Source organism: Centroberyx affinis, unplaced genomic scaffold (assembly GCF_046629955.1).
Source record: "Centroberyx affinis isolate AG114_WGS23_722 - 3 ecotype Tasmania unplaced genomic scaffold, CSIRO-AGI_Caff_v1 ptg000932l_1, whole genome shotgun sequence".
Lineage (NCBI taxonomy): Eukaryota > Metazoa > Chordata > Actinopteri > Beryciformes > Berycidae > Centroberyx > Centroberyx affinis.
This window is the reverse complement of record NW_027279509.1, coordinates 149,302-176,562: the sequence shown is the minus strand read 5'-3', so window position 1 is coordinate 176,562 and position 27,261 is coordinate 149,302. Positions and strand designations below refer to the sequence as shown.

Below are 27,261 nucleotides of genomic sequence, written 5' to 3'. Positions count from 1 at the left end.
AGTTGCAGTACAAAATAAAAACAAAAAAAGCGTATGAGTAACTCGCAGCTTCCTAATTGCCTAGGAAAAAATGATGTGAGACACAATGTCAAACTTAATTTCACCTGTACTTCCTCTGTATTGAACTTGTATCGCATCTAAATGCCCTGTTTAACAGCTGAGCAAACACGGCAGCATTACTTACCCCACACATGGCTGAACAAGCTAATGTCACAGTGGATGAAATGTAAATACATCATTAAAGGCTGAGTTTAGTGACTTTCACAAACACTGATACCAGCAACTGTGAAAGCAATTTCCGTATGTTGTGAATCCTCTCTCGCTTCACCTCTCGCACATTCACTCTCCTCATTTTTACAGTTTCACCCTTTCACACTACCGCTTCTCACACACACACACACACACACACACCCACCCACACACACATTCCTCCTCCCTACCGTCTCTTGCTATTGCCTCTCTTCTTTTTTTATTGTGATTTTCTGTGTCTCATGAGTGAGTTGGGGGGGGAGAAGGGGGAGCTGTGAGTTCACTCACGGTGCCTGATGAATGAGGGGTGTCTTTGGCTGTTGGGAGAGGAGAGTAGCTTTAATATGTCATTGGAGAGAGGACTGGGGAGGCTCTAGTGGAGCAGGGTAGGGAGATATGTGAGGGATGGTGTGTGGCAGGAGGAGACCGTTGGGCATAGGAAAGAGTGATGACCATGGAAGACACGGAACCACAAACTGCCTTTGGGTAATAGCAGAGTTCTCGTCTCCATTTCGTATGTGTGTGTGCGTGCGCGCATATATGTGTATGTGTGTGTGTGTGTGTGTGTGTGTGTGTGTGTGTGTGTGTGCGTGTGTCTATGACTATGTACGCATTCACAAGTGCAGATGTCTACCTGCATCTGTGCGCGTACATGTGCATTAATACCGTGCCCTATATGTGTATGTTTAATGGTAAGCAGGGGTGTGGTCTCCTGGTATCCCGCTCATCTCCCTGGGTGTTCTGTGTCTGCACGGTGACAGATGACAGGGTGCCTGGATCTGAGCAGGCAGGCAGTACAAAATGTGTGGAAAAAAACCCTGATAGGAGGCAAACCTTCACACAAACCATTGATTGGAATGGAATATAATCCACATTTTAATCTGCTTTTTCACTGGAGTGTTTCGTGTTTGTTTGGCTCGCTGTATGGAGTGCTGAATGAGAATGAAAAGAAGAACAAACAGGGTGAGAAAAAGGTGGAACAGCAAGCTAGCTAACCATATAGGTACGGAGTATACAGTATATGTAGAATATGAGTCATATCTACTGTATGTACCTCAGTATCAATTTACACTACATGTGTAAACCTGTTATCCATTACCATGTGTCTCACTGTGTACTCTTGTTGATACGTCTCTGCACCAATGTCACCAAGGCAAATTCCTGTACATTTATTGCACTTGGCGATTAAAGTGATTGTGATTCTGATCCTACTATAACATTAGCTTTATAACTTTCTTCTCCAGTAGATACCAAAGAACCCAGCTATAGGCTAGCTAGCCAGCCAGCTGTTATCTTTTAAATAAGCGTCAAACCCATATTGCCAGTGCTGGCGGCAAAAGTCTCCCTTTCTGCCGCCTCAGCTCCATAGTTCAGAAAACGGCACTGATAGCAAATGTGCCTTTTCCTATGAGATAAGTATATGCAGCGACTGAGTCAGTACTTGTCTATCAGTTCCACTCTGATTGAATTTTAGCAGATTATCATGACAGATGAAGCACTAAAATGTAAGACTCTCTGAAGTTAGAGTGTCTGGCTGTTGGGCATCTGTGCTTTGAGCTGTCAGAGAAAGGATCTTTCATGGGATGACTTGATCAAGTGCAATGAAGACATGCTACACCTCTGGTATTCTTTTAATCGCTCAAGAGCAAGCTGAATTGAGTGTCAAAACCTGAAAACGTGTAGGCTTGATACTTAAGTACATGTAGCAGTAGCAGATATAGGGTTTTACAGCTTCTTAACACTATCTAACATAGCCTGCCATGATATAACGCTATAACCCAAAATATATTGCTCTGCTACATTACTACTTACTCGGCTCAGGTGCAGAATGCCTTAGGATTCGGAACCTCACCTGCACACTTGGTCCTGCTGACGAGGGGTGGTCCAGGTGGTCCGGTGCCCCCCTCCCCAGGCCGAGTCAACAGCACACTGATGTGATACTCTGTGTCTGGATCCAGGTGCCACAGCTTATAGGTGACCATGTTGACTCCGTGCACCTCTGACCACGGCGACTGGTTGGCGCGGTACTCAATCTCCTTCCTGATAATGGGGCCGTCTCCCAGGATGGAGTTGGTGTTGAGCTGGATGATCAGGTAGGTGGAACCGGCTCGCAGCAGCTGCGGCGGCGCAATGGGGGATGGGGGAACTGTGAGAGGAAACAAGAAGGAGTGTTTTTTTCTGTTTTGACACATATTTGTATTAGTAAAAGCATATACTTTTGCTGGAGGGCTTGAAGCACTGCTGCAAGTTGTGATATTCATTTTACTAATCAGTTGTATATGGAAACAGATTTCTCACTGTTAAAGCCCATTGAGTCTTAAACGAGTCTCTTGAGACTTCAGGATGTGAGGAGGTCTAATTGCGTTCAAATAGCAGATTAGTCATACCTATTAACAAAGTATTCTGAGCCTTACATAAATTTCAGCAAAGGGGCAAGTGAAAAAACAGCTGTGCCTATGGTGCTTGGAATGTGTATGATCTTTGGATACCGGCATTTGTAACTGAGGGATTATGTGCTGTATCTGTGCATCTCTTTCACAAAATGAATGTTCTGTCTTCAGAGATGAAGCCACCATGATGAAAGAGGAGACCACGCATCACTATGAGTGAAGATTGGCAAAGCAAGGATTAATTTCAGAGCCCACCGGTCAAATGTCACTTACTGGCAGATCCGTGCCACTGAGCAATTACACGGGCAACTGTGTGAGGGAAAGAAGGGAATGCAAAAGAAAATGAGGACAAAGCGTGAGAGAAAGATCAGAGTTAGATCTGTGGCTGTGACTAATCCCTCATTCCTACAGAGGCGCCTGTGTCTATTATGGCTCGCCTCTCTGAGGGCTTTTAACATTACTAGCACCTCACCTCTACTCTGTGCCACTTTCCTTTGCCTCGACTTCGCCTGCAGCTCATCTGTGGGCTTTCAATGACTGCATCCATGATGAAAGTCCAAATTTAGGCCACCGGCAGGCAGCCAGTGGGCCAAATCCTAAACAACTCTCTCATTCCATTCTCATTGTTAAGGTCACAATTCTAGTAAATATGCTAGATGATTTTTTTCTTAATGTCTGTTAATTTTGTTTGTTCCTGTATGTTTAGGTTTTTTGTATTTTTTATTAATCATTTATGTTTGTTTTTTTTCCTCACCTGATCAGTATAGTTTTGCTTTTGTTCTTTCCCTTTGTATATAGAACTATTCTGAAACTAAACCTTGTTCTCAGTGTGGTTGTACTCCTTCAGTGTTTCAAAATGTGCAACTACTGAGTTTGAAGTCCGTGCAAAAAGCAATGAGTCTAAAACAAATGAATTTCGAGAGACCAGTAACTCCATTTAGAACATTTAGTAAAATCACACACAGTCGCGGACTAACAAGATTCACTGATTGACATTAATTTGTCTCAGTCAAAAAACTGTGTTGCTCCATGGACTTTCTCACTCCAACTGAGGCTAATAACAGTGACGTCAAGGGGAAAGCATTTCAACTAAATGCAATGTATTATATACATAAGAAACTATAGGATAATCTAATGATCTATATTAATCAACAAATATGACTATAGCACATATTCAATGTCACTAATATTTCAATGAACATTATTTCCATTATTTCAAATACACACAAAATCAGAATCTCAAAACTCTTTAGAATGGCTCACAATCAGTGCTACTTTCTGTTTAATTAAAGATTTCTCTGCACTCAGATTTCAAAAGACTGAAAATCTCTGAGAACACATCCTCAAATGTGTTTAGGATTGATATATGACCGCTGGGCTACTACAAAAGCCAGCAACATACCTTAAGGAAAAAGATAAAAATGTGTTATTCATTACATACACTGCTTGCTGTCCTCTATAGGGCAATAAGAGAATTTCATCACCTCTAACACGATTCCTGCATGAAATCTAGGGTCTTACAGAGGAGCGCTGGTATTTGAAATGAGTGGATCCAACTAATTAAGGGGATGATTAGGCTCTTCTTAGCGGGGCAGTGGGGGGAAAGGGGATTTATGAAAGTCTTGTTAAGGATTCAAGGAAATAAGGAAATAGATTGGCAGTCAGTTAAGTTGAACGTGACTTAGAGCCGCCCATCTACTCCTGCCGCAGAATGAGCTGTGCCAAAAATAATATCTGTGTCCTGAATAAAAAGTAAGGAAAGCAACAATAATACTTCTGTTCTGAAAGAGTTTTGAGAGTCTGAGCACATTATATGGGATTTCATGGCCTTCTATCAGTGCATTCACTGACGCCTGGTTTACTGGCAGCTGCCGGTGAGTGGGTTTAGTAACATCCTGGCAAAGGGGCTCCTCTGTCATACACCAAACCGTCTGTATGACCACACTCAACCTAATCCACACTGCCACATCTATCAATAGGATTTACTTGGTGCCACAAACTCCTCTCTCACTCTCTCTCTGGCTCTCTCTGTTCCTTTGCATCAATCTTTTGAAGAAGTGATGTTAGGAGGAGCATAGAGGACAAGGAGAATGGGATTCCTCCACGTCCTTATTTCCCTTTCTCATCTTCCCTTAGCGGAGGGACTGGAGTTCGGTATATGCCATCAAGCCATCCTGCCGAGCCATGTCATCACAGTGCTGTCAGAGTGGTGTCAGGCTGTGGGGTTAGAGTGAGTAATGGGAGTGAGGTCACCATCTGTGGTACATGATATGGGGGGGAGCGGGCGGGGGGAGGGGGGGGGGGGGGGACTGGCGGGGGGGTTGCAGGAGTCAGAATCAAGTGAACTGCTTTTTGACAGAGCTTTGAGGAGCAGCCTGTGGCAGCCTATGTGACAATTCCAGCCCGGCAAACAACGAATGTCAGGGAGATTGTATTCGCCATCGAAAGATCCTTCACGTGTGTCAAGTACCATACAATTTGTGACTAAGGAGCTTTGAGTGAATCAATTTGAAAAACATGTCTCTGCATTTCCATCACAATGTCATGCACATACAAAAGAATATGCTCAAATGTGTGGGCTTGATGTCCTACGGTATATGTAAAACGTCGGTTCACACTAGTGACTGTATCATTGTTCGTTTTGCTCAGTTTCTTTTTGAATTCTCCTTTGAATAATATGCAGTAATCTACTCAAACCGAGAGGAAAGAGTCATATCTTACCATAAAAAATAGGAAAAAGTGGAGGCTGGGATGACAGAAAACAAAGGGAGGGAGACAGACAGAGAAAAAAGACCAAGAGAGAACAATAAGGGCGAGGAAGAGGGAGTCGGGGTGATTGAGAGAGTGAGCATTTACCTTTGACGATGAGCTCAGCAAAGTTAGAGACCCCAGAGCCCCTGGGGGACTGGGTGACACAGCGGTAAAGGTCCTGATCCGCCCGCTGCACGCTGTCCAGCTGGAAGGATGCCACAAAGCGCCGGTGACTCAGGTGCTTGACCGACGCTGTTGATGTTACATCCCCACTGTGCCTCTGGAAAGCAGGGACAGACAGGGTCAGAGAAAACAGGATGGGTCATCATGTCTCTTTCTCACACACACGCAGTTCTCATGACATGCAATAGATACACACACACGCACACACACACACACACACACACACACACACACACACACACACACACACACACACACACATACAGACGCAGTTATAACAGTCATAATATATATGTCAAAGCAAATATGCATTCACACACACTCACTTACACACACACACACACAGTTACACATTGTCTCACATTAAGTATGTGCAATAGATCCACACACGCCACTCAACCCTCCATTCCCCCGACACACACACACACACACACACACACACACACACACGTGTGTATATATTACCTGTTACCTCGCCCTATACACAGCTATTCCCCTAAGTCCCAAGACTCTCAGCTAACAATATAATAACAAAATGCATTTAAATCATTGCGATCTGGGTCAGTTCTTATTTGAGTTGAGTGATTAAAAAGGATGATTGTCCAATTGTGTGCAATTTAATTAGAACAGCGAGACCATCTCCCTGATTTAATCACATAAAATGATAATCAGGCATGCTTTAATACAAACAAATGAAATCTTGTTAAAATAATAGTGATTATGGGGGCAATACATGCCATGAGTGCCATCCCTTAATGGAGCCCATCCACAACCTAAGTCCTCTTCAGTGTCCAACGTTATTGAACCAAAACATTTAACAGCAGAGCAGTTTGAATTGTGAGACAGATGGGCTTTAATGCATTAAGGTTTAGTCAGTTTAATACGTAGTCTAATGGATGAGTAGCAGGGTGTAGACTTTGTGTTTTTGCTATAGAACTAAAAAAAGGAAACTGCTCTTTATAGTAGAATATATCTCTGGGAGAGAGGGATGTCAAAGGCAGAGCAGCCAAGAAAAAGAACAAAAACAAAAGTGAGTTGGTGCAGAAAGTGGAAAACAGAGAGAGAGAGAGAGAGCGAGAGAGAGCGAGAGAGAGAGAGAGAGAGAGAGAGAGAGAGAGAGAGAGAGAGAGAGAGATTCAAATTAATGTTGTATGGTGCACAGTGCTGTTGAACCCTAAGAGGCATTTCTCACATTGTTCCACACCATTACAACCACTAGCATCCCTCAACTCTAGTATATAATTTCAGCAGAAGACCTTGAACCTGACATTATTCTAGTGTTTAGGCCATTCTGTTTGTATGAAAAGGTGGACTTGAATCTAGTAACACATCCTTTTTTTCTGCCGGGTTTAACAGGTTTTAACAGCTTGTGAACACCCTGGGCTCCTCTGGGAGGCCTGTGGGTCATGCTAAGGCATCTGTGTTTCTGTTGGACTTGTGATTTTAGGCCTTAAAAAACCCACAGACCACACTAACCTCAGACCCAGCCTTCACAAACAAACACAAAAACACACATCCACTGATTAGGGTGAAGCAGGCAACAAATCTTGTGACCACAGAAAAAAAAACAAGTCTCAATCATACACTCCAGTGGCCTCACTGTATCTCTTATCGGTGTCTCCTTTTCTCCACCCCGTGTGCGCCGATTACAAAAAGGAGACGGGGGAAATCAGGGTAAATCAAATAAGCGCGAGAGCACTTGATGTTACGTAAACAATCTGGCTGTAGCTAATTGGCGAGGAAACGACAAAACGATCTGTTAATCTGGCAGGAGTCTGCAGCCAAGATTGGGGTGCAGCTGGTACGGCAGACACAATGAACACAAAAGGGTGCAACAACAGAAAACAACAATAGTGATGCAAGTTCATTTGAACAAAACAGCTCTGAAAGACAGTCATGCCTGGCACAGATAGGGTAGAATGGAAAGACAGAGGGACAGGCAGACAAAGGAGAGGTATAGGGGAGGCAGTGAAAGACCGGGCCAAGAGGCCTTGAGACTTTGTTACAGCAGGCGGCTGTATGGGAATGCCTGCTAATTACCAGAAGCATTTGTCTTCATCCTTGTGCTGTGACCAAACGGGTGGTTTGAGCATTTAGAGAGGTGGGATGGGGACGCTTCAATTAGATAAATCATAGATCTCCCAGTTTAACGATACAGTAGGTCAACCATGATTGATACCTGCTGTAGTAGGTGGTAATAGTTGGTGTGAGCCGTGGATGTGTGGCTGCACAGTAATTGCAGCATGAGAGGGAAAAAATGAAGCCCTACAGCACAATGAAGTTTCATCCTTTCATCAAGGCTACATAAAGAGAGGGCTTTCACACACAGAGTTATTCCCACCAGAGCTAGACTGTATGGCCGGTCTGACCTTCACAGAGCAGATCATTTGCGATGAAAAGAGAGATATCTAAAACAGAGCATTTGATTTGAATAAAAGCAGGAGGCAGGGAAGAAAGCAAAGAACACTATGATCTCATACGCCATGTAACTTTTCAAGGCACTGGACTGAAGAGACTCAAAGGCCTTCATGGCCTCCACTGCATTAAAATGCTGTCTGCCATCTTTATTTGAGCATCAACACAGTCTGCAGAGCACCGTCTATGTGAAGAGTTTAGTTTTTAGATCTTATTTTGAAAAAAAAAAAAAAAAAAATTACTGAAGTTAATCATTCAATGCCTCTAAAATAGTGGGATAACTTTGTCAACCAAGGACTTACAGTAAGTTATCCACCAGAGTACAGCAATTTGTTTTCAACAGTAGGTGGTTGATACCTTATTTTGGAGGAAAACACGTCATACACAGTTATATAAAAGACACAGGTTCTTCTGTCCAAAAGCTCCACCATTAAGCCACTGACCTCCAGCAGGAACTTCTCAGCCTCTGATGCCCTTCCAGCAGCGACGCACTGGAAGGTGGCATTTTGCCCGGCGTTGACCTCCTCATCTCCTAGCCTGGAGAAGTGGGGCGCCTTATCTAAAGAGACAGAGAGAGAAAGAGAGAGAGGCAGAGAGAGACCAAAAGACTCCATTACCTCTCAACCATTCACAGTGCCAGTCAGGCATACAAGCGACATTTTTTTATAAGGGCTTTTTCTTCTTCAAAAATACAAACAGGAGTTTCAGGCATTTCTGGATGAAAGATCAGCTGGCTATTCCAATGGTCCAATCTTTGTCCATTATTAACTGGATATCACTGACATTCACCCAGAGCATAATGCATTCATAGTTTTTCTCTGTGAAAATTTGAAATAACCTTATGCTCAAGCAATGATTTTCTTTTTTACCATTCCTATAAAAATACCTTGGTAACAAACATCATCAGAGCACCGGCAATCTATAGAAGATCAACAGAATGTAGGAATGTGTCTGTGGAAGAAAGGCTACAGAACAAGCATTAATTCTCCACATTTTGGCTAATAATGTCCCAGCATGCTATGCAGAGCTGCCAGTGAGTCACTGTGTGGGAGTAGCCCTCTCACCCAACTCTGTGATTAACAATAGCGCAGAGAGAACCAGACCCCTGCAGAGCCAAACCACTGGGTAAGAGCAAGCAGCAAAGCCTGCCATCTCCAGGAAATGGGGTAGGATAACCCAAGCTGTCAATCCAAATGATTGACAGAAAGAAATGGCACAGCAGCGTTGAAGTTGAAACATCAGGGAGAAGCAAATGTTTGGGGTCTCATTCATCGTGTGTTTAGCGGTGCTCTACATTGTGTTGCTATCTGGCAGGGGGAGATGACAATTTGTTGGTCGTGTTTGTGTAAGTAGTAGAGGGAGATCACTTGCATTTGTACCCCACAGGTGGCCATGTTTCCTTTGAGTGACTCCCCCTCCTAAGGTTAATTCATAATTCATGCCTGAGAGCCAAACATAAACAAACCAGGCCCTACAGTTGGCAAGAATTGCAGTGTTATACAGCTAAATGTGTCAGATCTTATCCTCAGGACTCTTTAGCGTGATAAATATTTCATTTGACTGCAACACTGGTTTCAGAGTCAAAGACTAAGACTCAGGAGAATAGAACTGAAATGTCAACCGTGGTTTAACCAGAATTCACAAGGAGAAACTCATTTTGCATGTTCCCTTTTGTGCGACACTTTCCTTTGATTTTTCTCTCCTTTTTCCCTCCCTGTGTGCGCTTCCAAGCAATGCAGGCTGGCCATGTGCCACATCATACAGCATGCTCAGGTCTTGATGAGAGTCTTAATTATTTAATGGTCACGGTGGGAGCATGCAGAAGATGCCATCTGCTGTCTCAGGGAGAAACAGGGAGCTCACTTGGTGGTACACATAGCGGTTAGAAGCGGTCTCACAGCCGGCATTTAATGAAATCGCTGGTGGTATCCTCTGTGACATGGCATCCCTGAAAGCTCAAATGTCTCCAAACACCCTCATGATAACAATGGGGAATATATAAATATAACTCGCTGTGAGAAAAAAAAAATATCCTTCAAGCCTGTGTCAGTTATATAAGTCACTCCACAGCAGTGTGGACGATGGGTGTTAAATGTGCTGTGAGCTGACAGAGCCCTTGTGCTCAGCGGTGGGTTGTAGAGGGAGTGTGTAAGTGACACTGAGAGACTTTGTCCAGGTATTAAGCTCAGGGGTCTTAGAGAATTTGTTTTACACAAGGTCCTCGGGGGCTGACAACACACTGAGCTCCTGCCTTCACTTTTACACTGCTGACACAAAAACCTCCGCACAGCGGGGAGCCACAAGGTGAGTGAAACCAACAGGTTCGCTACGAAGAGAAAGCATTTTCTTAGAGGCATGAATCCTAACGCTCTTTCTGCATGATACAAAATTCCCCCCAGGTAAACTGATAGTAAGTATTTAGGGAGAAAGCTAACTACTAGAATTCCAGTCGGGCCAGAGAATGAGATGTGAGTGCAAGAGTCCTCAGAGCGAGATCCGTAGAAAAGGAGTGATGCCATAGAAGAACCATTTCTGGTTCCCAAAAGAATCTTTCAAGAACCTTTTAATATATATTATATATAAATATATATTACAAGATATTAAAAGTTATTGGATTAGTTAGTTATTGGATGGTGGGTGATGGCAAAAATGTGGAAAATAACCAAGCCCCTCCATAGTATATATTGTGCAATTGTAAATGAGGCTATACAAGGGCAGATAACTAAAAACACAATGCAGGTGTCTAAGAAAAGGAGTGCAGAAATGGTTCTTTAAAGAACATTGGTCTTCTATGGCATTACTCCAAAGAACCATTTTCAGTTCCAGTTCACACCTTTATTTTTCTGTGTGTACCAAGTGGACTTTCTGCTGATAAACAAGTCCCTTTGGCTCTCATACAAGAGTAGAGCCATATAGGTAGGTGTGAGTTCTAGTGGAGGGGTGAGGTGGGGGCTGGGTGTCACAGAGTTGATGCCCACAGGACACCTACAGTGCCAAAGTAAAGGTCAATCAGCCATTAGTCTTTTCCTCATCCTATTTCATGCTGGTTTTAAATAACTTTTTCCTCAACCACTACATTTTTCCTCCAGCACCTTTTGTAATTGCAATTTATCGCCGCGCATCAGAAGTGGCACTTACAGCAGGGATAGTTTAGCAGCATGATGTCATCTATGGCGATGTAGCCTCGCCGCTCCCTGGAAACAGTTGCCTCAATCAGGACCTGCACAAGTGAAATGAAAGTGAATAGATTATGAAGAGGTTTAAGTCATACAACAGCTAAAGCAGACACTTAACCTAACCTTAATGCTCTCAAAACTGAAGTATACCAGCAAATTTCAAAAGAACATTGAGAGGCTTTGTGAAGTCTACTGCTCTTGTCCCCTTTCAGTGACAGAGGCATTAATTACAAACAAGACAATCTCCACATCGTTGCACATCTGCTGACCCAAAAGAAGAGCTAGCAGGGAGACAATGAGAGAAAATAAGGGAAACCTAGAAGCATAAAAATAGAGAGATGGATAAGTTTTGCCTCCAGTCCATAGGGCCTAGAAAAATAATGGCTTTATCAGGAAGCGCAATGTGGTGTCTGAGTCATGAGCCCCATTCAGCATTCTGGACGCAGGCTGCTGCGAAGCCATAACAGCAGATAATACAGCCTGTGCGGGGTCATGAGACTCAGGGGAGGACAGAGCTCCATACCATCCTGTGGAACAATAAGGTGGTTGGTCAGTGGGCGCCCATGAAACCTAATCAATATCAAATCACCATCCCCAGTAATAGTGAGAGAGTTATGAGACGCTGAGGTGATGTTTGTTTTCCCAGCGCCAAGGACAGTCTCCCATCCGCACGTTTGATCGAAGGGCAGCTTTGAGTTATTGTTTCTCATAATCCTCTGGCCAAATGATTACAACATGGTTCCTATCACCGGGTCTTGATTTTTACTGAGGCCGCCATGCACACAAAGTAGCCTCAAGTTCTAGTTTTGATGTGTGTGTCTGATATTGTAATGTGTATAAACACAGGCATAGCCGAAACACCTTATTCTGTGGTATAAAGGTCATACAGATTGGAGCTTATCATCTTCACAAAGTCATATAAGATCATATATTACATCAAGATGGGCTATAGTGCCTTGCACCCAATCTGTTTCTTCCCTGCGCAGCCATGACACACAGATTATCTCCAAGAGCAGAATCTGCTTGGGTTTGCACACCTAATTTAAGAGGCACAACAACATCTCCAGGACCTCTGCCCCAAATTCCAGCCTTCCATAGTCAGCAGGACAGAGATAGTCCACCTCCCTGGACCTTGGAGGGAGAGGTATGATTACAGCGACAATTGGCGTGACAACAACCCCGGCCATGCATGACCCCAGAGGCACCCACACACACAGATCTTGATGGGGATGTGAAGAGATTGGGGTCAGCTAAAAAAAACTCAGACAGAATGAATGAGAGGCAGACGGCCAGGAATGCAGAGAAAAGGGGGAGGATGGGGGGAGCGGGACAGAAGGAGAGGTGGAGTAGAGAGGAGAGGTGAAAGGGAAAGCGGGAGGAAAGGTCCTGGCTGCTGGGTCTGAGCTGGAGAGTGACCCTGCTCTGTCTATAGCTGGCTGCTCTCCTCCGGCTCTGGGAGGAACACCAAGGCTAATCTCCTTCTGCCAGAGTCAATTCTCCTGTTCTTTCCCAGACGGTGCTGGAACCTGAGCTGGAAGATGCCACAGCGTTTTAGAGGGCAGGATTACATTAACATTTGCTGTTTTCATCATTACTAATCACTTACTAATTCCCCCCCTTTTTTCCATTATCCTCTCCTCTCATTTCCTTCTTTCTATCGTTCACTTTCTATCACTGTTATGTCTCTCCTTTTCTCTTTCTTCCTTCCCTCCACCTGTCTACATGTGTTTACCGCAATGAATAAGACACGTGAATATTCTTTAACATCCAGACCTGAGTTAGCAGTGCGCTAGGACACGCTGCCATGCCATTAGACTAATGTCAAAATTAGGCACAAACACTGATTAGGCTTAATGGTAGACAAAGACGACAAAAAATACCTTGAAAGTCTAATTGAAGGCACTATTACTCTCTGCTGAGCTAAAGCACTCAATAAGAGATTGATTGCTGGTTAATCCTCAGTTGTCTTAGCCATTAGGATAGAAGGTTATTAAGAGGGAGACATTCAGAGCATTTGTTTCAATAAACAACCTTCCCAGATTTTTATTGAAAGCCACTTTCCCAATGAAACTTTCCATATGCCTGCAGTTTATTCTAATGAGTGGTTACTTTACTTTGAGAAGAAAAAAAAATGCAAGAATCATTCTTTGTAGAAAAAATAAAAGAGTGGCACACAATGATTTATGACCGAAATAAAATGCACATTACGAGAACATATTAAATTACTCTGTAATGTTGGCTTTTAGAAGCGGTTGTAACATATACAAATCAAGAGACAATTTATTTGGCCCTATAAAGCACCAGTCTCTACCTCTTCCACTCTCGTCAGGAGATGCCGTTAGACACCGAGGCCTTGCACTCACCATTAGACACAGTCAGGGAAAGATAATAGCTCCTTAAATATTCACAGACAAAAGGTCACATGCTAAAGTAAATCTGCCTAGGTGGAAAATGCCAAAGGATAGAAATCTGTGTCTGAGAATAGTTGCGAGGCTGTGTGAGGAATCTAAAGTTGCTCTCTACATCATGAAACCCTCTTCATAGCCACAGGCACAGCTTGGAGGTCTCTCAGCAGGGTGTGGTGGGAAAAATAAGAGAGATTATCAGACAAAGCTGAAACATAAGTATTCTGATGAGTATTCGCATTTCCAAACCTTTGATGTATCTTTCACTCCGTAACTTGCTGCTTTTCAAAGAAACGAGTCTCCTACACAAACAAGGAGACAGTAATACCACACCAAGGCTTGGGCGCATGGAGCGGTCTGGTTAAGGAGACAAAGCTGAACCGCGTTGGGATGAAAGGGTCAACTGTATATACCTCCATCTACAACTTTTCTTTTTCTGCAAGAACTAAGGCTCAACTGTGTCCCCAGCACTAAACCCCCGAAAGGTGGGCTGATGGTGAAAGAGAGGATAAAGAATATAAGTGATAACAACACATGAAAAAGAGGGAAACACGAGAAATGCAAGAGACGGAGAGGAAAAGAAAGCTAGAAGAGGATTCAGAGATAGTGGGAAGGAGAAGGTGTGAGAGAGAGAGAGAGAGAGAGAGAGAGAGAGCAAAGGGAGACCACGGGAAGAAGCGTATCTCCAGCTCTAGTTGGCAGTCTTGGAGGGGCTGATAACATCTTTAATATTTGATAACAAGGTTCCCCAGCTATCGCAAACACTTCTACCAATAAGAGAGAGAGAAATATGGCGATGCACACCAGACACACAAGACATCTCCAATCGAGAGATCTCAAGGTGATCTCACTCCCTTCGATTTTCCTCCAGCACCACCCCACCGTCCATCCAAGTTTAAATCCCAATTTAAAAACTGTGATAGGAGGAAGTTAGGTAGTGCTTGTCACCACTGTGACATTAATGTAAAGGGCAACCTAACCGACGCAGTATTGTATCGTTCCCAACATCAATATAAATGCCAATGTGGACATGTTGTGATAAATACACTGCACAAAGTCTCATATGATACACTACCAGTCAAAAGTTTGGACACATATGTTTCTTTATTTTTACAATTTCCCACATTTTAGAATAATAGTAAAGACATCAAAACTATAAAATAACACAAATGGAATTGTGGAACACCAAAAAAGTGTTAAACAAATCAAAACTATCTCATATTTTAGATTCTTTAAAGTAGCCACTCCTTGCCTTGATGGAAAGGCAAAGGATTTGGAAAGAAATTCATACATAGGCATCAACTTCATTATTTATATTTGTCTAAAAATCTAATTTCAAGCATTTAAGCATAAGCCTTTAGATCAAAATGTCTTTAAGATAATGAAAAACTTTGTACATTAAAGCAGGTGTGCCCAAACTTTTGACTGGTAGTGTATAATCTTGAAAAGTATTGAACTTTTATTACGAGTAATCAAGAAAGTAATTTTACAAATCACCAGGCAGGAAAACAAACAAGATGGGGGTGATTTTGGTTTTCAGCATATTAATCCTCTTAGTTTTGGTGATTATCAGAGAATGGCTCAGACTGTTTTTTAATTACATTCCACAATGACATTTTCTAGACATAAACATTGACAGTGTGTGCTGTAGACTAGTTCTATCACTGCACTGAAGGCTCCGGAAGAAATCAGCAACCTTGAGAGTAGATGTAATTGAAATCACTCCCTTCTGTAGCCAAACAGTGCAAAAGGATGCGCTGTATCCCTGTGCTGTAGGCAAGGAACTGTGAGCTCTAATATGACCTGAAAACTAATAAGGCAAAAAGACCTGAACATTTGAAATCTGTCTATAAAATGATCTGTGTATTCTCCTGGGTTTTATTTTACTCAGAAACAATGAGGAGTTCTCCACCTCTGCTTCAAAAAAGTACTTTGCCAGTCTAATGACAGGGTAAATCTGCCTGCCTATCACTTCGAATCCAAAGTGATTGTATTAAGCTTGCTATAGCGCAAATATAACCAAAACTCTTTAATATTTAAAGTCACACAAGTAGCAGCTAACGTGCTTTAAAGCTAAAAGCCCCTGGTGAATACCAAGAGAACAGAGCGGAAGCACCCCAGGCTCAAACTCCACATGATTCCCATCCTCTTTTCCCATCACTGTTCTCTCTCTCTCTCTCTTGTTTAATCTATCTGTTTTCATCTGCACCATTACCGGTGTAACCGCTGAAGGAGGCTAGTATTGTTTAAGACGCTGCTCTCCTGGAACACACCCGGCCCGACGCCTCTCCGTCCGCCCGTCTTCTGTTCTTGTGGCGTAACGAGGAGCAGTGACGTGTTGCAAGGCGAGCCCTCCTTTCATTCACCGGTGATGGGGTTTTTATATGGCTGCTGAGGGATTAGCCGTGTAAGCTTTGGTATCGACACTGACTTCGGGGGGTGGGGCAGGTTGCTTAGCATTTCATGGTGAGAAGCAAAACATTAGAATGGGGTCAGCTGGACTTATAGTGCAAAGTGAAATGAGAGAGGAATCGAACGAGGAGCTGAAATAGCATTGCTTCAGTTCTGAGCCAAAGGCAACTGGACATGTTCTTTTACAGTGCCAGTACCTGGTGACCAAATCCCCACTAATAGAAGCAAATTTAATCCAATAAATTTGAATCCTGTGTTTTTCCCCCTACACAAGAAAAGATGAAAGCTCTTCGATTAGCACTTTAAGCAGTTCTATTAAAAGGCTCCATTGTCAATGCCAATTCAAGTGTTCCCTCTCATCTTCTTCTCCTGCACTGTTTGTCCTGTCTTCAGAGTCATCCACTCCTCCTCATAAGCCCATTATAACATCCTTCTCTAACTGAACCCTCTTGTTGGCAGCCACACCACAATGCTGACTCACCTATGAGCCATCGCTGTTTACTGGGCTGCTTATAGGGCTGTGAGACCAGGAAGTATGCAACTCCACTGGGGGAGAGAAAAGGAGGACATGGAGAGTAGACCGAATAAGTTCACAGCCAACCTCAATAAAACTTGAGCAAAGAAACAAAGAAAAAGAGAAGGCGATACAATACATTTTGTTATTGTATTCGTGACTTATCCGCCCTGATACGGTGCCAGGGCGGAATAGTGGTTAGAGAGTGTTTAAAAACATAAAGATCACAGCTCTGATCAACACCATCAGCAACAGCCAGTGCGTCTATCAACAGCCATGTGTTCTTTAGCAAGACACTGAACCATTTCTGACTTGCTTGTTGGAAAACATTCTGGATAAGAGCATCAGCTAAATGTTTAAAATGTGAAATGTAAACAGAATGATACGCTCTGAAAAAATGGCATGAAGAACAAAAGCCCCAACTGACAAGACCTAGGCATTGATGAGTAGTCCTCTTGTGTACTGATACACAATATACACCTACTGAGACAGTGTAAAGTGTAAAGTTGAGAGAAAGAGCAAGCTCGTCAACGCTCTGTGTGCATCACTCAGTATCAAACTCATTATTCCTTCGGGTAACGCCGACACAATCTGTATGGCGTTTGTGTGCGTGCGTGTGCGTCTGTTAGTCCCTGTCTGTCTGAGATATACCTCACTGTCAGATCTTGTCATGTTGGTTGAACAGTGTCACCCTACATGTGGCCCCTGTTTGTACAAAGAAAGACTATTATTTACATAGTGAAGGTCAGATCTTGCAGTGCCGAATGGAAGTTAATTAAGTCGAAGGGATTGACAGTTCTCGATAAAACGCACACTACTCAACTTAATTGCTTTCTGACAGCTCTGCAGAGTTTGCAGAAAAAAGAAATTGGATTAATAGATGGAGATCCCTCGTGCCCACCTGCTTGCACCTTACACATACCAACAGCACATATTCAGGCACCCATGGCAGATGCCATCAGCGTTAGTCTAAGTAGGCAATGGCATAATGTGTAAGGTGCTGGGGAGTCCACTGAATGCATAAAGGTCCCAGTGGGTAAAATCTCTATCAGCCATGCCTACATGAGACCTAGTTAAAGCCCTGGAGCATTAACATAGCCTACATTCACAGGGGAATCAATGATAATTAAATTGCAAACGCAAGTAATTAACACCAAGTTCACCTTGAGGCTAAAATGAGTTGTGGTCGAGTTGTACTGTATAATGTTTATCAACTATACTGGATGTTGGTCAATGGGTCTCCATATCTTCATCATAAAACTGAAAGCTACTTTATAGCTCCTGACTATTCTCCCCCACGGTCTCAGAGGGCCGTCTATAGAGCCGCTCTCAGTTATGGTTTGGTTTTATTAACACATTTCATGAAATCAAAATCAATACACTACAAGCCTGATATAGTGCACTGAGTTAAAGAGTCACATCATGTAGAAAGTTAAGAAATATACCAGCTAAAGCTGAGGAGGATAAAGTTCGTACCTGGTATTCATTAGGCCAGAAGGTGCTGACAGCCAGCTCGACCTGGTGCCACTGTTTGCCGTGTGAACCCGATGAGTTCCACACGGGGCTGCCGAGCGGGCCACCGTTGACTCGCACATACGCCCGCAGGGCCCCTGGACTGTGGCCGTCACGACTGTACAGGAAGTAGCTGAACTGGACGCAGTGCGTGTCGTTCTCACTCAGCGTCTGGAGCAGGAGCTGAGCACGATGCCCCACGGCATGCTGGGAGGAGTTCACCAGCATATAGGATCCTGCAGGGAGCAGAGAAAGAATATCACACAAGGGTCACTTGCAAAGCAGCAGTTATTCATAGCTTTCTAACTTTATAGGGCAGCACAACAGGCTATCAGTTTTTCTATCTGTCACTGTTCATGTTTCCATATTGCCATTTCCATCTGTATGCTAAGGTAAGCCACATAGAACAACTCAAGAGAGTGATGAGTGAAAAATGCTTGAAAGTGTCTGCTTATGAAGTCCATAGAAATGTCAATATTTTTACTTAAATTACAATAGAATGACTGAAAATGTCAAGGATATACTGTGAGATTAGGTAAGATGAAACTTCCCCAGTTGCAGCAGCAAAAAGTAATAAGATACAGCAAAAAAAAATAGAATTTAAACAATTTGTGTTTAAGGAGCATATGCAGATGACAATTTCAACACATTTTGGGTAGACTGAGTGGGAACTATAGGAAAGAGTATGGATTACCAACATCAATTCCGATAAATATGTCTAACCATCAACATAGATTACTCAACTGCTACAGCCTGTGAGTAGAGTTATAGATAACTGGTGGTGGTGAAGTTTCATATCCAAGCTGTTAAGGGATTTGTGGGAAGCAGGCCCATATGAACCGACACAAACTCACAAAGGAATCCATTCTCTTTCAACCATTTTTAGGGGGTGATGCCACAAGAAGACAAATGAAAGTATTCTCTGGCAAGTCAGTGCTCTGTGTGTAGGCAGTTGATAATAGGAAAAGCAATGTCCACAGTGGAATAAACAGACCCAATCAGCGCTGACCAAGGCAATAGTTTATGTGGATGCTGGGGAGAGAGATAGAGAAAGAGCGAGAGAGATAGAGAAAAATCGAGAGAGACAGAGAGAGAGCGCTGGTGGCAGTTGCCTCTGCAAGGTGATGCTGAGGTAGGAGACAAGATTCACAAAACCCCCAAAGCCTCTTCTAATCAGGATAACATAACCCCATTGCCCCTTGCCTAGCATCTGTCCTGCCTTGAGTCTGTGCCCGCTAACGTGATTAGCACAACAATGCTGGGAGACCTTCCTGTGTACTCACATAATCAAGCCTGTTGTCTTTGTACTCCAAGGTCTTTCTGTTCTCAGTCAGAAATGAGCCCAAGAGACCAGACAGCCATAGCCTTGGCGCCAGGTGTCCTGGAGACATTTATTCTCCACTCAGATGAAATAGAATGTGAATGTTGACTTGCCAGACAGAGAAAGAATTTGTTACATACAACACAGCCTGTACCTCTAAATTGTGAAAATTACCCGAACAAAAGGACACGATCCACTATCATACAAACTATGCCAACTATCATACTGTACACCTATTTGACAATTTATGCCAAACAAATGACAATAATTTTATTTTCTTGTATTTTTATGTCAAAATCTCATTACTTTTACTTCCTGGAAAACAAAAAATCTTTGGTGGCGACTTCATCGTGTACCAGGACAATTACAACCAATAAAACCATCACAGATTTTTGTACAATCCCGCCCATTCACCCTTGCCATCAAACCAAACTGTCTTTCTCTCCCTAACTGATATCCCACTGGTTCACACTTTTGAATGATCCCCCCCCACGTTATGTCCCCAATATCCTGTTTTAACAGGAAATACATCACATTAAGGAAGCAAGATGCTCTCAAAATGTGGTTTCATTGCGACTTTAATGTTTTCACATCTCCCACGTAACCTTAATGAAGGACTGTATTCACCACAAAACACATAACTACTAATGTTTTTTGAGTACGAAACTCTTTTTTTTGTTTGTGCCTAAGACATAGAAAAGAACGTTTGCCTTCATTTCTTAGTCATTTCTTAACCAACACCACACAACTACTAAGAAAACACTAATTACCTCTTGAAGTGAAAATAAGGCAAAATGCCTAAATTCTAGAGGTGATGTTCTACATAATGAGAAAGGACATTTGGACCCCTTAATCCCCAACTGTAAAGTTAAACTGAGGACCACAGAGGCATGATGGTCATTTTCTGGAGGCCTGAGTGCGTTCTTTGCTGCCAAGCCCCACTGCCCTGCAGCCCACTGTCAACAGCCCCTGATTTGTGTGTTGTTCTGGGGTGGGGATCTCTGCACTCTCATTTCGCTTTGCTTAATTAGATCTTTCAGAGCCCTTCTCCACTCCTGCACCCTGGGGCCCCCAAGGGACTCATAAAAATAATAGCAAAGGCTGAAGTGCTGCAGTAACGCTGTCCTCGCTGGCTTCGTCCTGGATGTGTGCTCTTTGTTTTATATCGGATACATGCTATTAATATGTTTCTGTTGACTCTGCAAGCTAATATAATGTAATGCGGGGACACATGAACTGCTCACTGTGTTGCCCTTTCACCTCCATTAAGATTCAAATCGAAGATAGGTGGAGTCATATATTCAATAGGGTATGTGAGTGCATATGATGTATGAAAATGAAAATGTCCATGAATTAAACATTTTGACAAATTAAATTGCAGTCCTGGACACATCCTGTGCAGTAATCCTCAAAATAGACAGCCCATTATGCAAAATCTTATTTAATGTAATTTGGCAAATTTTCAAACATTTGACTTTGTGAAGCCATCAACGTTTGATTGCTTGAATAACTAAACAAATGTTTTCAAAAGGGTGTGCATCTACCAGCTTTAGATGGGATACACCAAGAAGATAAAAACCCCATTAATAGAAGGAGGAGGACTTACTATACACTTGATTTCAACATGCGCCCTCTTTGACAGCGGTGAGATACAGTATTTTGTGAGATGGTGGGCAAGGAAAAGAGCCGATCTTTCAGCAATGGTGCTCAGCTCAACTTTGTCTACCATGCCCTTCTGTTTCAAGAGGACTGGAAAGTGGAGGCACAGCATGTTCTCAGGGCCATGAGCAAGGACAGGAATGACAGAGGAAGAAATTCAATCTAATCACTTTTCTATTCTTTCAGTTAAGAGACCCTTCACGTGTCAGGAGGCACATGGATTCCTCATAAAAGAGCATAAGAAAAAAGTAAAGAAGCTGTGAAGACCTCGCAAGGGTCAAAGGACCACCTGTGAAGTGGTCTGACACCACAGGAATAGAGTGCTTAAGTGATGGACTAGTTAATTTTAACCTTGAGGCCAGTCAATTTACCTCAAGATTGGGCCATTCTGAAGAAGCTGGAGAGCTGAGCAACTTGTTATCTTCCACCAACTCATTATGGAGGAGTAAAGAAGAGGTCAGAGTGACCTTAACTGGCTTGCCCACACAAAGTAGTGAAATAAAAATCATAAAAATCCTTGGTCTTATCTGAAAAGAACACATCGCCTGGAAGTTGTCAGCCCTTATTATCATGAACTCCATGACTTACACTTTCACTGTAACCTTAAATATGTTGTCAGCACTTAAGACTTCATAAGTTTGCGAAGCCAGAGAGTTCTGGCAAAGTCTTTTTGTTCAGCCACCTGAAGTCATTTCAACTGCCAGCTCAGTCACACTTGCAAAAAGTTAAATTACTCTCTTACATAACAGCTCCATCAGTGTACATCAGGTCTTCAAAATTACGTTTCATCAATCATACACAGTACTGTAACTCTGCTGATAAATGACTGACAGTGCTTTTTAATACATAATTTGGTGTGATATTACTGTGTACTGCTGTGAGAGTACAAATATATTCCAATTTCAACTTTGATATTTACATTCAATTGCATTTATGCCCAAATCCCTTTTGTACATGTCAAGATATTATGTGAATGATTACCTGTTATTAGACATAAACATTCATTTATGTTCTTAATTTTGATAACTATTAAACATTTAGTAAAACCTTGGTGCATATTCTACATATCCAAACAGCAATCTCATTTATCAATATGAACTCAGAAAGTGTGGGACAAAGGCTGCTTTGCTGCTATTGAAGCACATATTCAACATAATTTCAGGATATTACTTTTTCAAGTTCAGGAAAAGTTTGGCTTCAGAAATCAGTTATCAGTTTTGCCTGGTATTAGCTTGCTTCCAAGAAATGTTCAGACACAAAGAGCATTGTCCCACTCGCTTTTATTGAAGCAGTAAACTTTTGGCCTCTGTGTTCTTATTCCAGATTGACCTGCTGAATTACTTTTCCACCCAGTTAGACAAGAAATAAAAACAAACTAAAAACAACAATTCTTAAAGCAGCAGATGAGTGAAGTTCAGTAATCTTAAGAAAGGCAGTAGCCCTGTACTGATGTGATCTTAAGACTGCGGGCTGTGACATTATTTATATCGTATAAAGTATATGGATGTGTTGCTATCACCTTGTCCTTGTGAAACAGATGAGAGTCCTTTGGTACAATGAGCCCTTTCTTATCACTCTTTCATGTTTACATTTTTATTAGAATATAAAGGCTGGAAATGAAAAGTGCTTTTTAAATAAAGCCGTCCTAGATAGAGCATGTATCTTACAATCACAACACTACCATGCACACCTCACATACAGCATAGCCTACACAATGCTGCACCTTTCATGAATTATGCTTCAAAGCACTGTGAAATCTGATAAAGTTCCATCCATCCATTGATGCCCCTCCCAAGGGCACAGGAACATCCATAACAAGATTAGGACTGATCCAGCACATCATAATTCAAATGGAGCACTGCTGGACTACACCCTGGTCACAGGCTATAGGTGACGCTATCTGTGGCAAGCCACAATGGAAGCAGAGTGGAAGGGAGAGCGATAAATGGAGGGTTGGGGTTGGGGGATGTACAGTATTGAGATTAGAGGTGAGGCATTTTCGGTGGGGTCAGAGCCAGGGACTCAAGAGAATCCCAAAAAAACAAAAACAAAAAACTGCAGAGAGAGGCAGAGATGGTGTCATTGGAGATGGCAAAAACAAGGCAGGGGGAACAGCAAGATGTAAGCAGGGCAGAGGACAAAAGCAAACCTTTTTCTGTTTGTCCTCTTCCTACATAAACTCTTCCAAAGCTCTCTCTGTATGACCCATCCCCCACAGCTTTGTTGCTCTCTGACATCAAGGTTTGAGCCCAAGCAATCTCAAACACACAAGAAACTAGAGGGACCAGAGGTCTGAATACAGTGGGAGCAATGGCTGTGTTATGGTTTAAGAAGCATCCTTGATGCTGCTTTCTGTGCCATTACTATTAGTCTGAGCCTCAGCCAGCTCACAACACATTGGCCTTGATGCTCGTCTTTTCACCAGGCGTCTTCATCCTTCCCTGTACTCTCTTCTGAGAAGGTCATGTGGGATTTCAGACTCTATCTCTGAGGGCCCTGCGTCCCCCAACTGTCTGTTTGTTTGCGTCTGTCCGCAATAACCTTCAGCACAAATAAATAAATAAGTAAATAAATAAATATAGTACTAAACCGAAAAAAGAGTACTGGCCATTGGCTAGAAAGGCCCATAACTCTTGTTTGTCATTTCCCTGATGTTTGATCTCGCGCTTAGTAAACCAGCTCATAAATGTGAAATTGCCACATGACACAGTGACCTTGTTTGCCAGCATGAAGAGCTTGCAGTAGAAGACTTCAATCATTCAAATCACATATATAAATGTCTTGCAGCCATCAACAGACTAATGTGTTTAATACCCACCACTGTACACAGTAATGTGCCAAATAAAGTTGCTCTTTGATGTCCCTTGGTGTTCCTGCTTCTTTGACCTAATGGATAATTCAGCACAAACCTAGAGTTATTTAAAACACACTGATGGAGGCTTTGATAAAAGGAAACCAGTGAGTGGATGGACAAGTTCCCTTCCTAATGGAATAATGCTAAGACATCACACAGACTTAATGGCACAGTCAACATCCTCAACAATTGACCCCGTCTGCTCCGAAAAGATGGCAATGGCAGCATTCATAATAGGAGCAGTGAGGCTCATTATACTCAAAGAGAATAGTAGTGCAACTGTTTGCTCTTAAGCGTACGGTTGTGATTCTTTACCTGTGCTTGCCAAGGAATGGCTCATTACAGATGTTGCCCATGTCATGCTCCATGTTCATATGTTGCGAGAGACTGTATGCAATCTTCTCTTTATTTGTAGTTTTCAGAGAATATTTATTTATCATTTCCTACTACAAAAAGCGTCCAATTTTCATTTTTTTTCCATCATGCAAAGTGAATTCTTACACATGATCATATGCTTTTTCTTATACAGTAGAGCAGAGGAATCCAGGGGGTCATGAAAGGGCCTTGGTAAGGAATACAGTACAACATACTATGTGGGTGAACCCACTAATCCCCAAACATGTCTTCAAATAATAGTGCAATTATATAATATTTCAGACTGAAAAGTTGTTATTCACAGATCACATGCAAACAACCCCACACACACCCCCACACACGCGATGATGTTAGAGACAAGTAAAATTATCAGTGTTGGCTGCATAGGAGCCTTCTCTATTGCAGCTAGATCGATAGAGCAGTCTACCAACCTTGCATCAGGGCAAGGAGGACTGACAAGTTTTCCATTCCCAAGGCTGACACACCACCTGAAGTGTGGAACCTAATCTCATTTTTGCCCCCCTCTCTCACTCTATCATTCTCAGCCCCATCTCTCTCTGTCTGTCAGTCTCTCTCGCTCTGTCTCTCTTTTTCGCTCTCATCTCTCTCATTCATATTGTTTTTCATTATCACCAGCTTTCATCCATCAAGGTGCTTCTTTCTTCTACCTTTTTCCAATTTGAAATATTCAAAGCAGTATACAGTAGGTATTGACTTTTTCTGTTCTTTGAAACAATCTGCCCCTCAAGGCTGTGATATTTTTCATTGGCAATAGATCAATTTCAAATGGCATCTCTACCGTCATTCATTTCTGAAGGTTAATAATCCGACTGTATTCATTTCATCAATTTAACATTTTTCATCAGGGCATTATCTATATGATCTGGAGCATTTGAAAACATGTTAAGACATACATGCTGTATATACCCTGCACCCTCATCTTTACCGCTTTTCTGTTCTACAAAGCCCTCTTTTATAATGGGAAAACAGAGCAGAAGGTGACAGAACGAAAAGTATTGAATTAGGCTATATAGAGCCACGGGGCACTCTTAACCTTTTTCCAGTGCTTTTCCTCTGTCTACACTCTAACACCTCGTCCTCGATTTTTGTTCTCAACTTTATCCTATCGTCTCATTCTAAGCAGGAGCTAGGACTGGCCTCTCTCCAGGTCTTTATCGCCTAAAGTAGAGGGCCAGTAGACAATTACCCAGGCCTCCGGGGACAGCCTGGTGCACACAAAATAGGAATGGAGAGGAGAGAGAGAAGAGCGAGCCGGGGACTGGTTTTGGACCGGAAAATAAATGAAATACAAGTGGTGGTATTGTAGAAGTAGCCTGTGCCTTCCAGCGTTAGAGAAAGATAAGGCCACGTCAGCAAGTGCTGTTGTCTTCTTTCCAAGGAGAGCGGGGTGAGGAAAGGTGCTTTTTCTCAACAGTCTGCTTGCATTGACCTTTTGAATTGTCCTCCAGGCAGCTCGGGATCAACTGCCAGATTTGCCCAGGAGAGGGGAGGATGAGTGGACGCATGAGGAAAAGAGGAATGAAATGAAAATGTACACTCTTTGTATGTCTCTATCTGTCTTCATGCATTATATCTCAAAAAAAAAAACAGGCTCCAGTTCTCACTAGTTCTGTGAGAGTAGAGAGGAAAAAGGGAATAGGCTCCATTCAATTTTTTCTTAAATTCCTCTTACCTTTATTCCTGAGAAAAAGTGCCTACAAAATCCAACAAAGGATTTAGGAAACATAGGCTCACCTTTGTTTGTACCACAGGTGTATCAGATGATGAATGCCAATTGTTCATGAATTGGATGGGCATGCCTGTCGATGTTCATTAGCATACGTAAACGCCCTAAAAATTCCATAAAAAGCATGCTGACTTCAGTTTCATGTGCAAATAGAGACACTGAGACACCTAAAAATGCCAAGAAAGGGGCCAAAGAAAAATAACTTTTCGAGCTCTGAAATAGAGGTTTTATTGTTCGGGAGTCACACTCAAAGGAACATCATATTCAAAAGTGTTAGTAGTGGAGAGATAGGGATTGACAAAAGAAAAGCTTGGCAAAAAAAAAAATAAAATCAGATGCTGTCAATGCTGTAACAGCAGAAACTTGCACGGTAGACTTGTTGGCAGCTGGCAGAGGGCAAGACACTATGGAGTTGTCTGACTTGGACAAAAAGGATTGGGGGGATCATAGGACAGACTCAGGTGTCCAGTCAGCAGTCGGGGGGGTTGGATACAGACCTAATTCAAGCTGTATCTCCTTCTCCCTCAGACAGTCAGATGTACAATTCTGTTTATTAGACGTTCAAGCCCATTTCGAAAACTATAGAGCAACCAAACTTCAGTTACATATTTGGGATGGAGCCCAAAGTGTAACAGACATTAACCAGGTTGATGAAATGAGTCACTCATTAAAAGAGAGCAGTTTGGCTTTAACTGCCAGAAATGCAATAATTATTAAAAAATAATTATGAATTTACCTTTTGTCTAATGTATTCTGGACTGTTAAAACTCACAACATCACCTCAAAAATGAACAATTAGCTGCTGACAAAGTTGAACAGGAGGTCTGTTGTCAGGTCTGAGGAGGTCGTGGGGCTTGGGGTACACCGCCTTTCACAGCAATACTGTGCAGGACAGAGGCCATGGTTATCCTACACACTTGCAATAGTTGATGGAATTGAGCACATCTCGCAGATTTAACAAAACATGACTTGGATAAAGAGGACACATGCATTCTTCACAGTGCTATTAGGCCTACTGCTTCACTGACGTTCACTGACTAGATGGCAGAGCGCATACCTGATTTCCATTTCCTACCTTGTCAGGTCTGTAAAGGAGCTCGCCATCTGCAGTGTAAAAGCACATGCAGCATCCTTCCAGCGCTCTATGACGGAACGAGTGTGCACATGGCAGTGATTATACGAATGCGAGTGTTGGTCAGAGGTTGGTCAGAGGTGTCATCAGCCATGTGGTTAGGGTATAACCTCTATCACCTACAGACAGACTAGTTAGCCACGAGGCCCTGGATAATTTAATCTCC

General features: G+C 42.6%; 1 protein-coding gene across 3 annotated transcripts in view; it reads right to left on the bottom strand.

Annotated features, from left to right (window-relative positions):
- The window catches only part of ptprub (protein tyrosine phosphatase receptor type Ub), a 143,507-nt gene that overhangs the window by 50,333 nt on the left and 65,913 nt on the right, over window positions 1-27,261 (bottom strand). For all 3 annotated transcript variants that reach the window (XM_071521812.1, XM_071521811.1, XM_071521813.1), the window contains exons 3-7: window positions 17,972-18,243; window positions 11,127-11,208; window positions 8,432-8,547; window positions 5,496-5,670; window positions 2,102-2,395 (exon numbers count right to left, since the gene is read on the bottom strand). In XM_071521812.1, coding sequence (XP_071377913.1) covers window positions 2,102-2,395; window positions 5,496-5,670; window positions 8,432-8,547; window positions 11,127-11,208; window positions 17,972-18,243 — 939 coding nt within the window. The remainder of the gene's footprint in view (window positions 1-2,101; window positions 2,396-5,495; window positions 5,671-8,431; window positions 8,548-11,126; window positions 11,209-17,971; window positions 18,244-27,261) is intronic.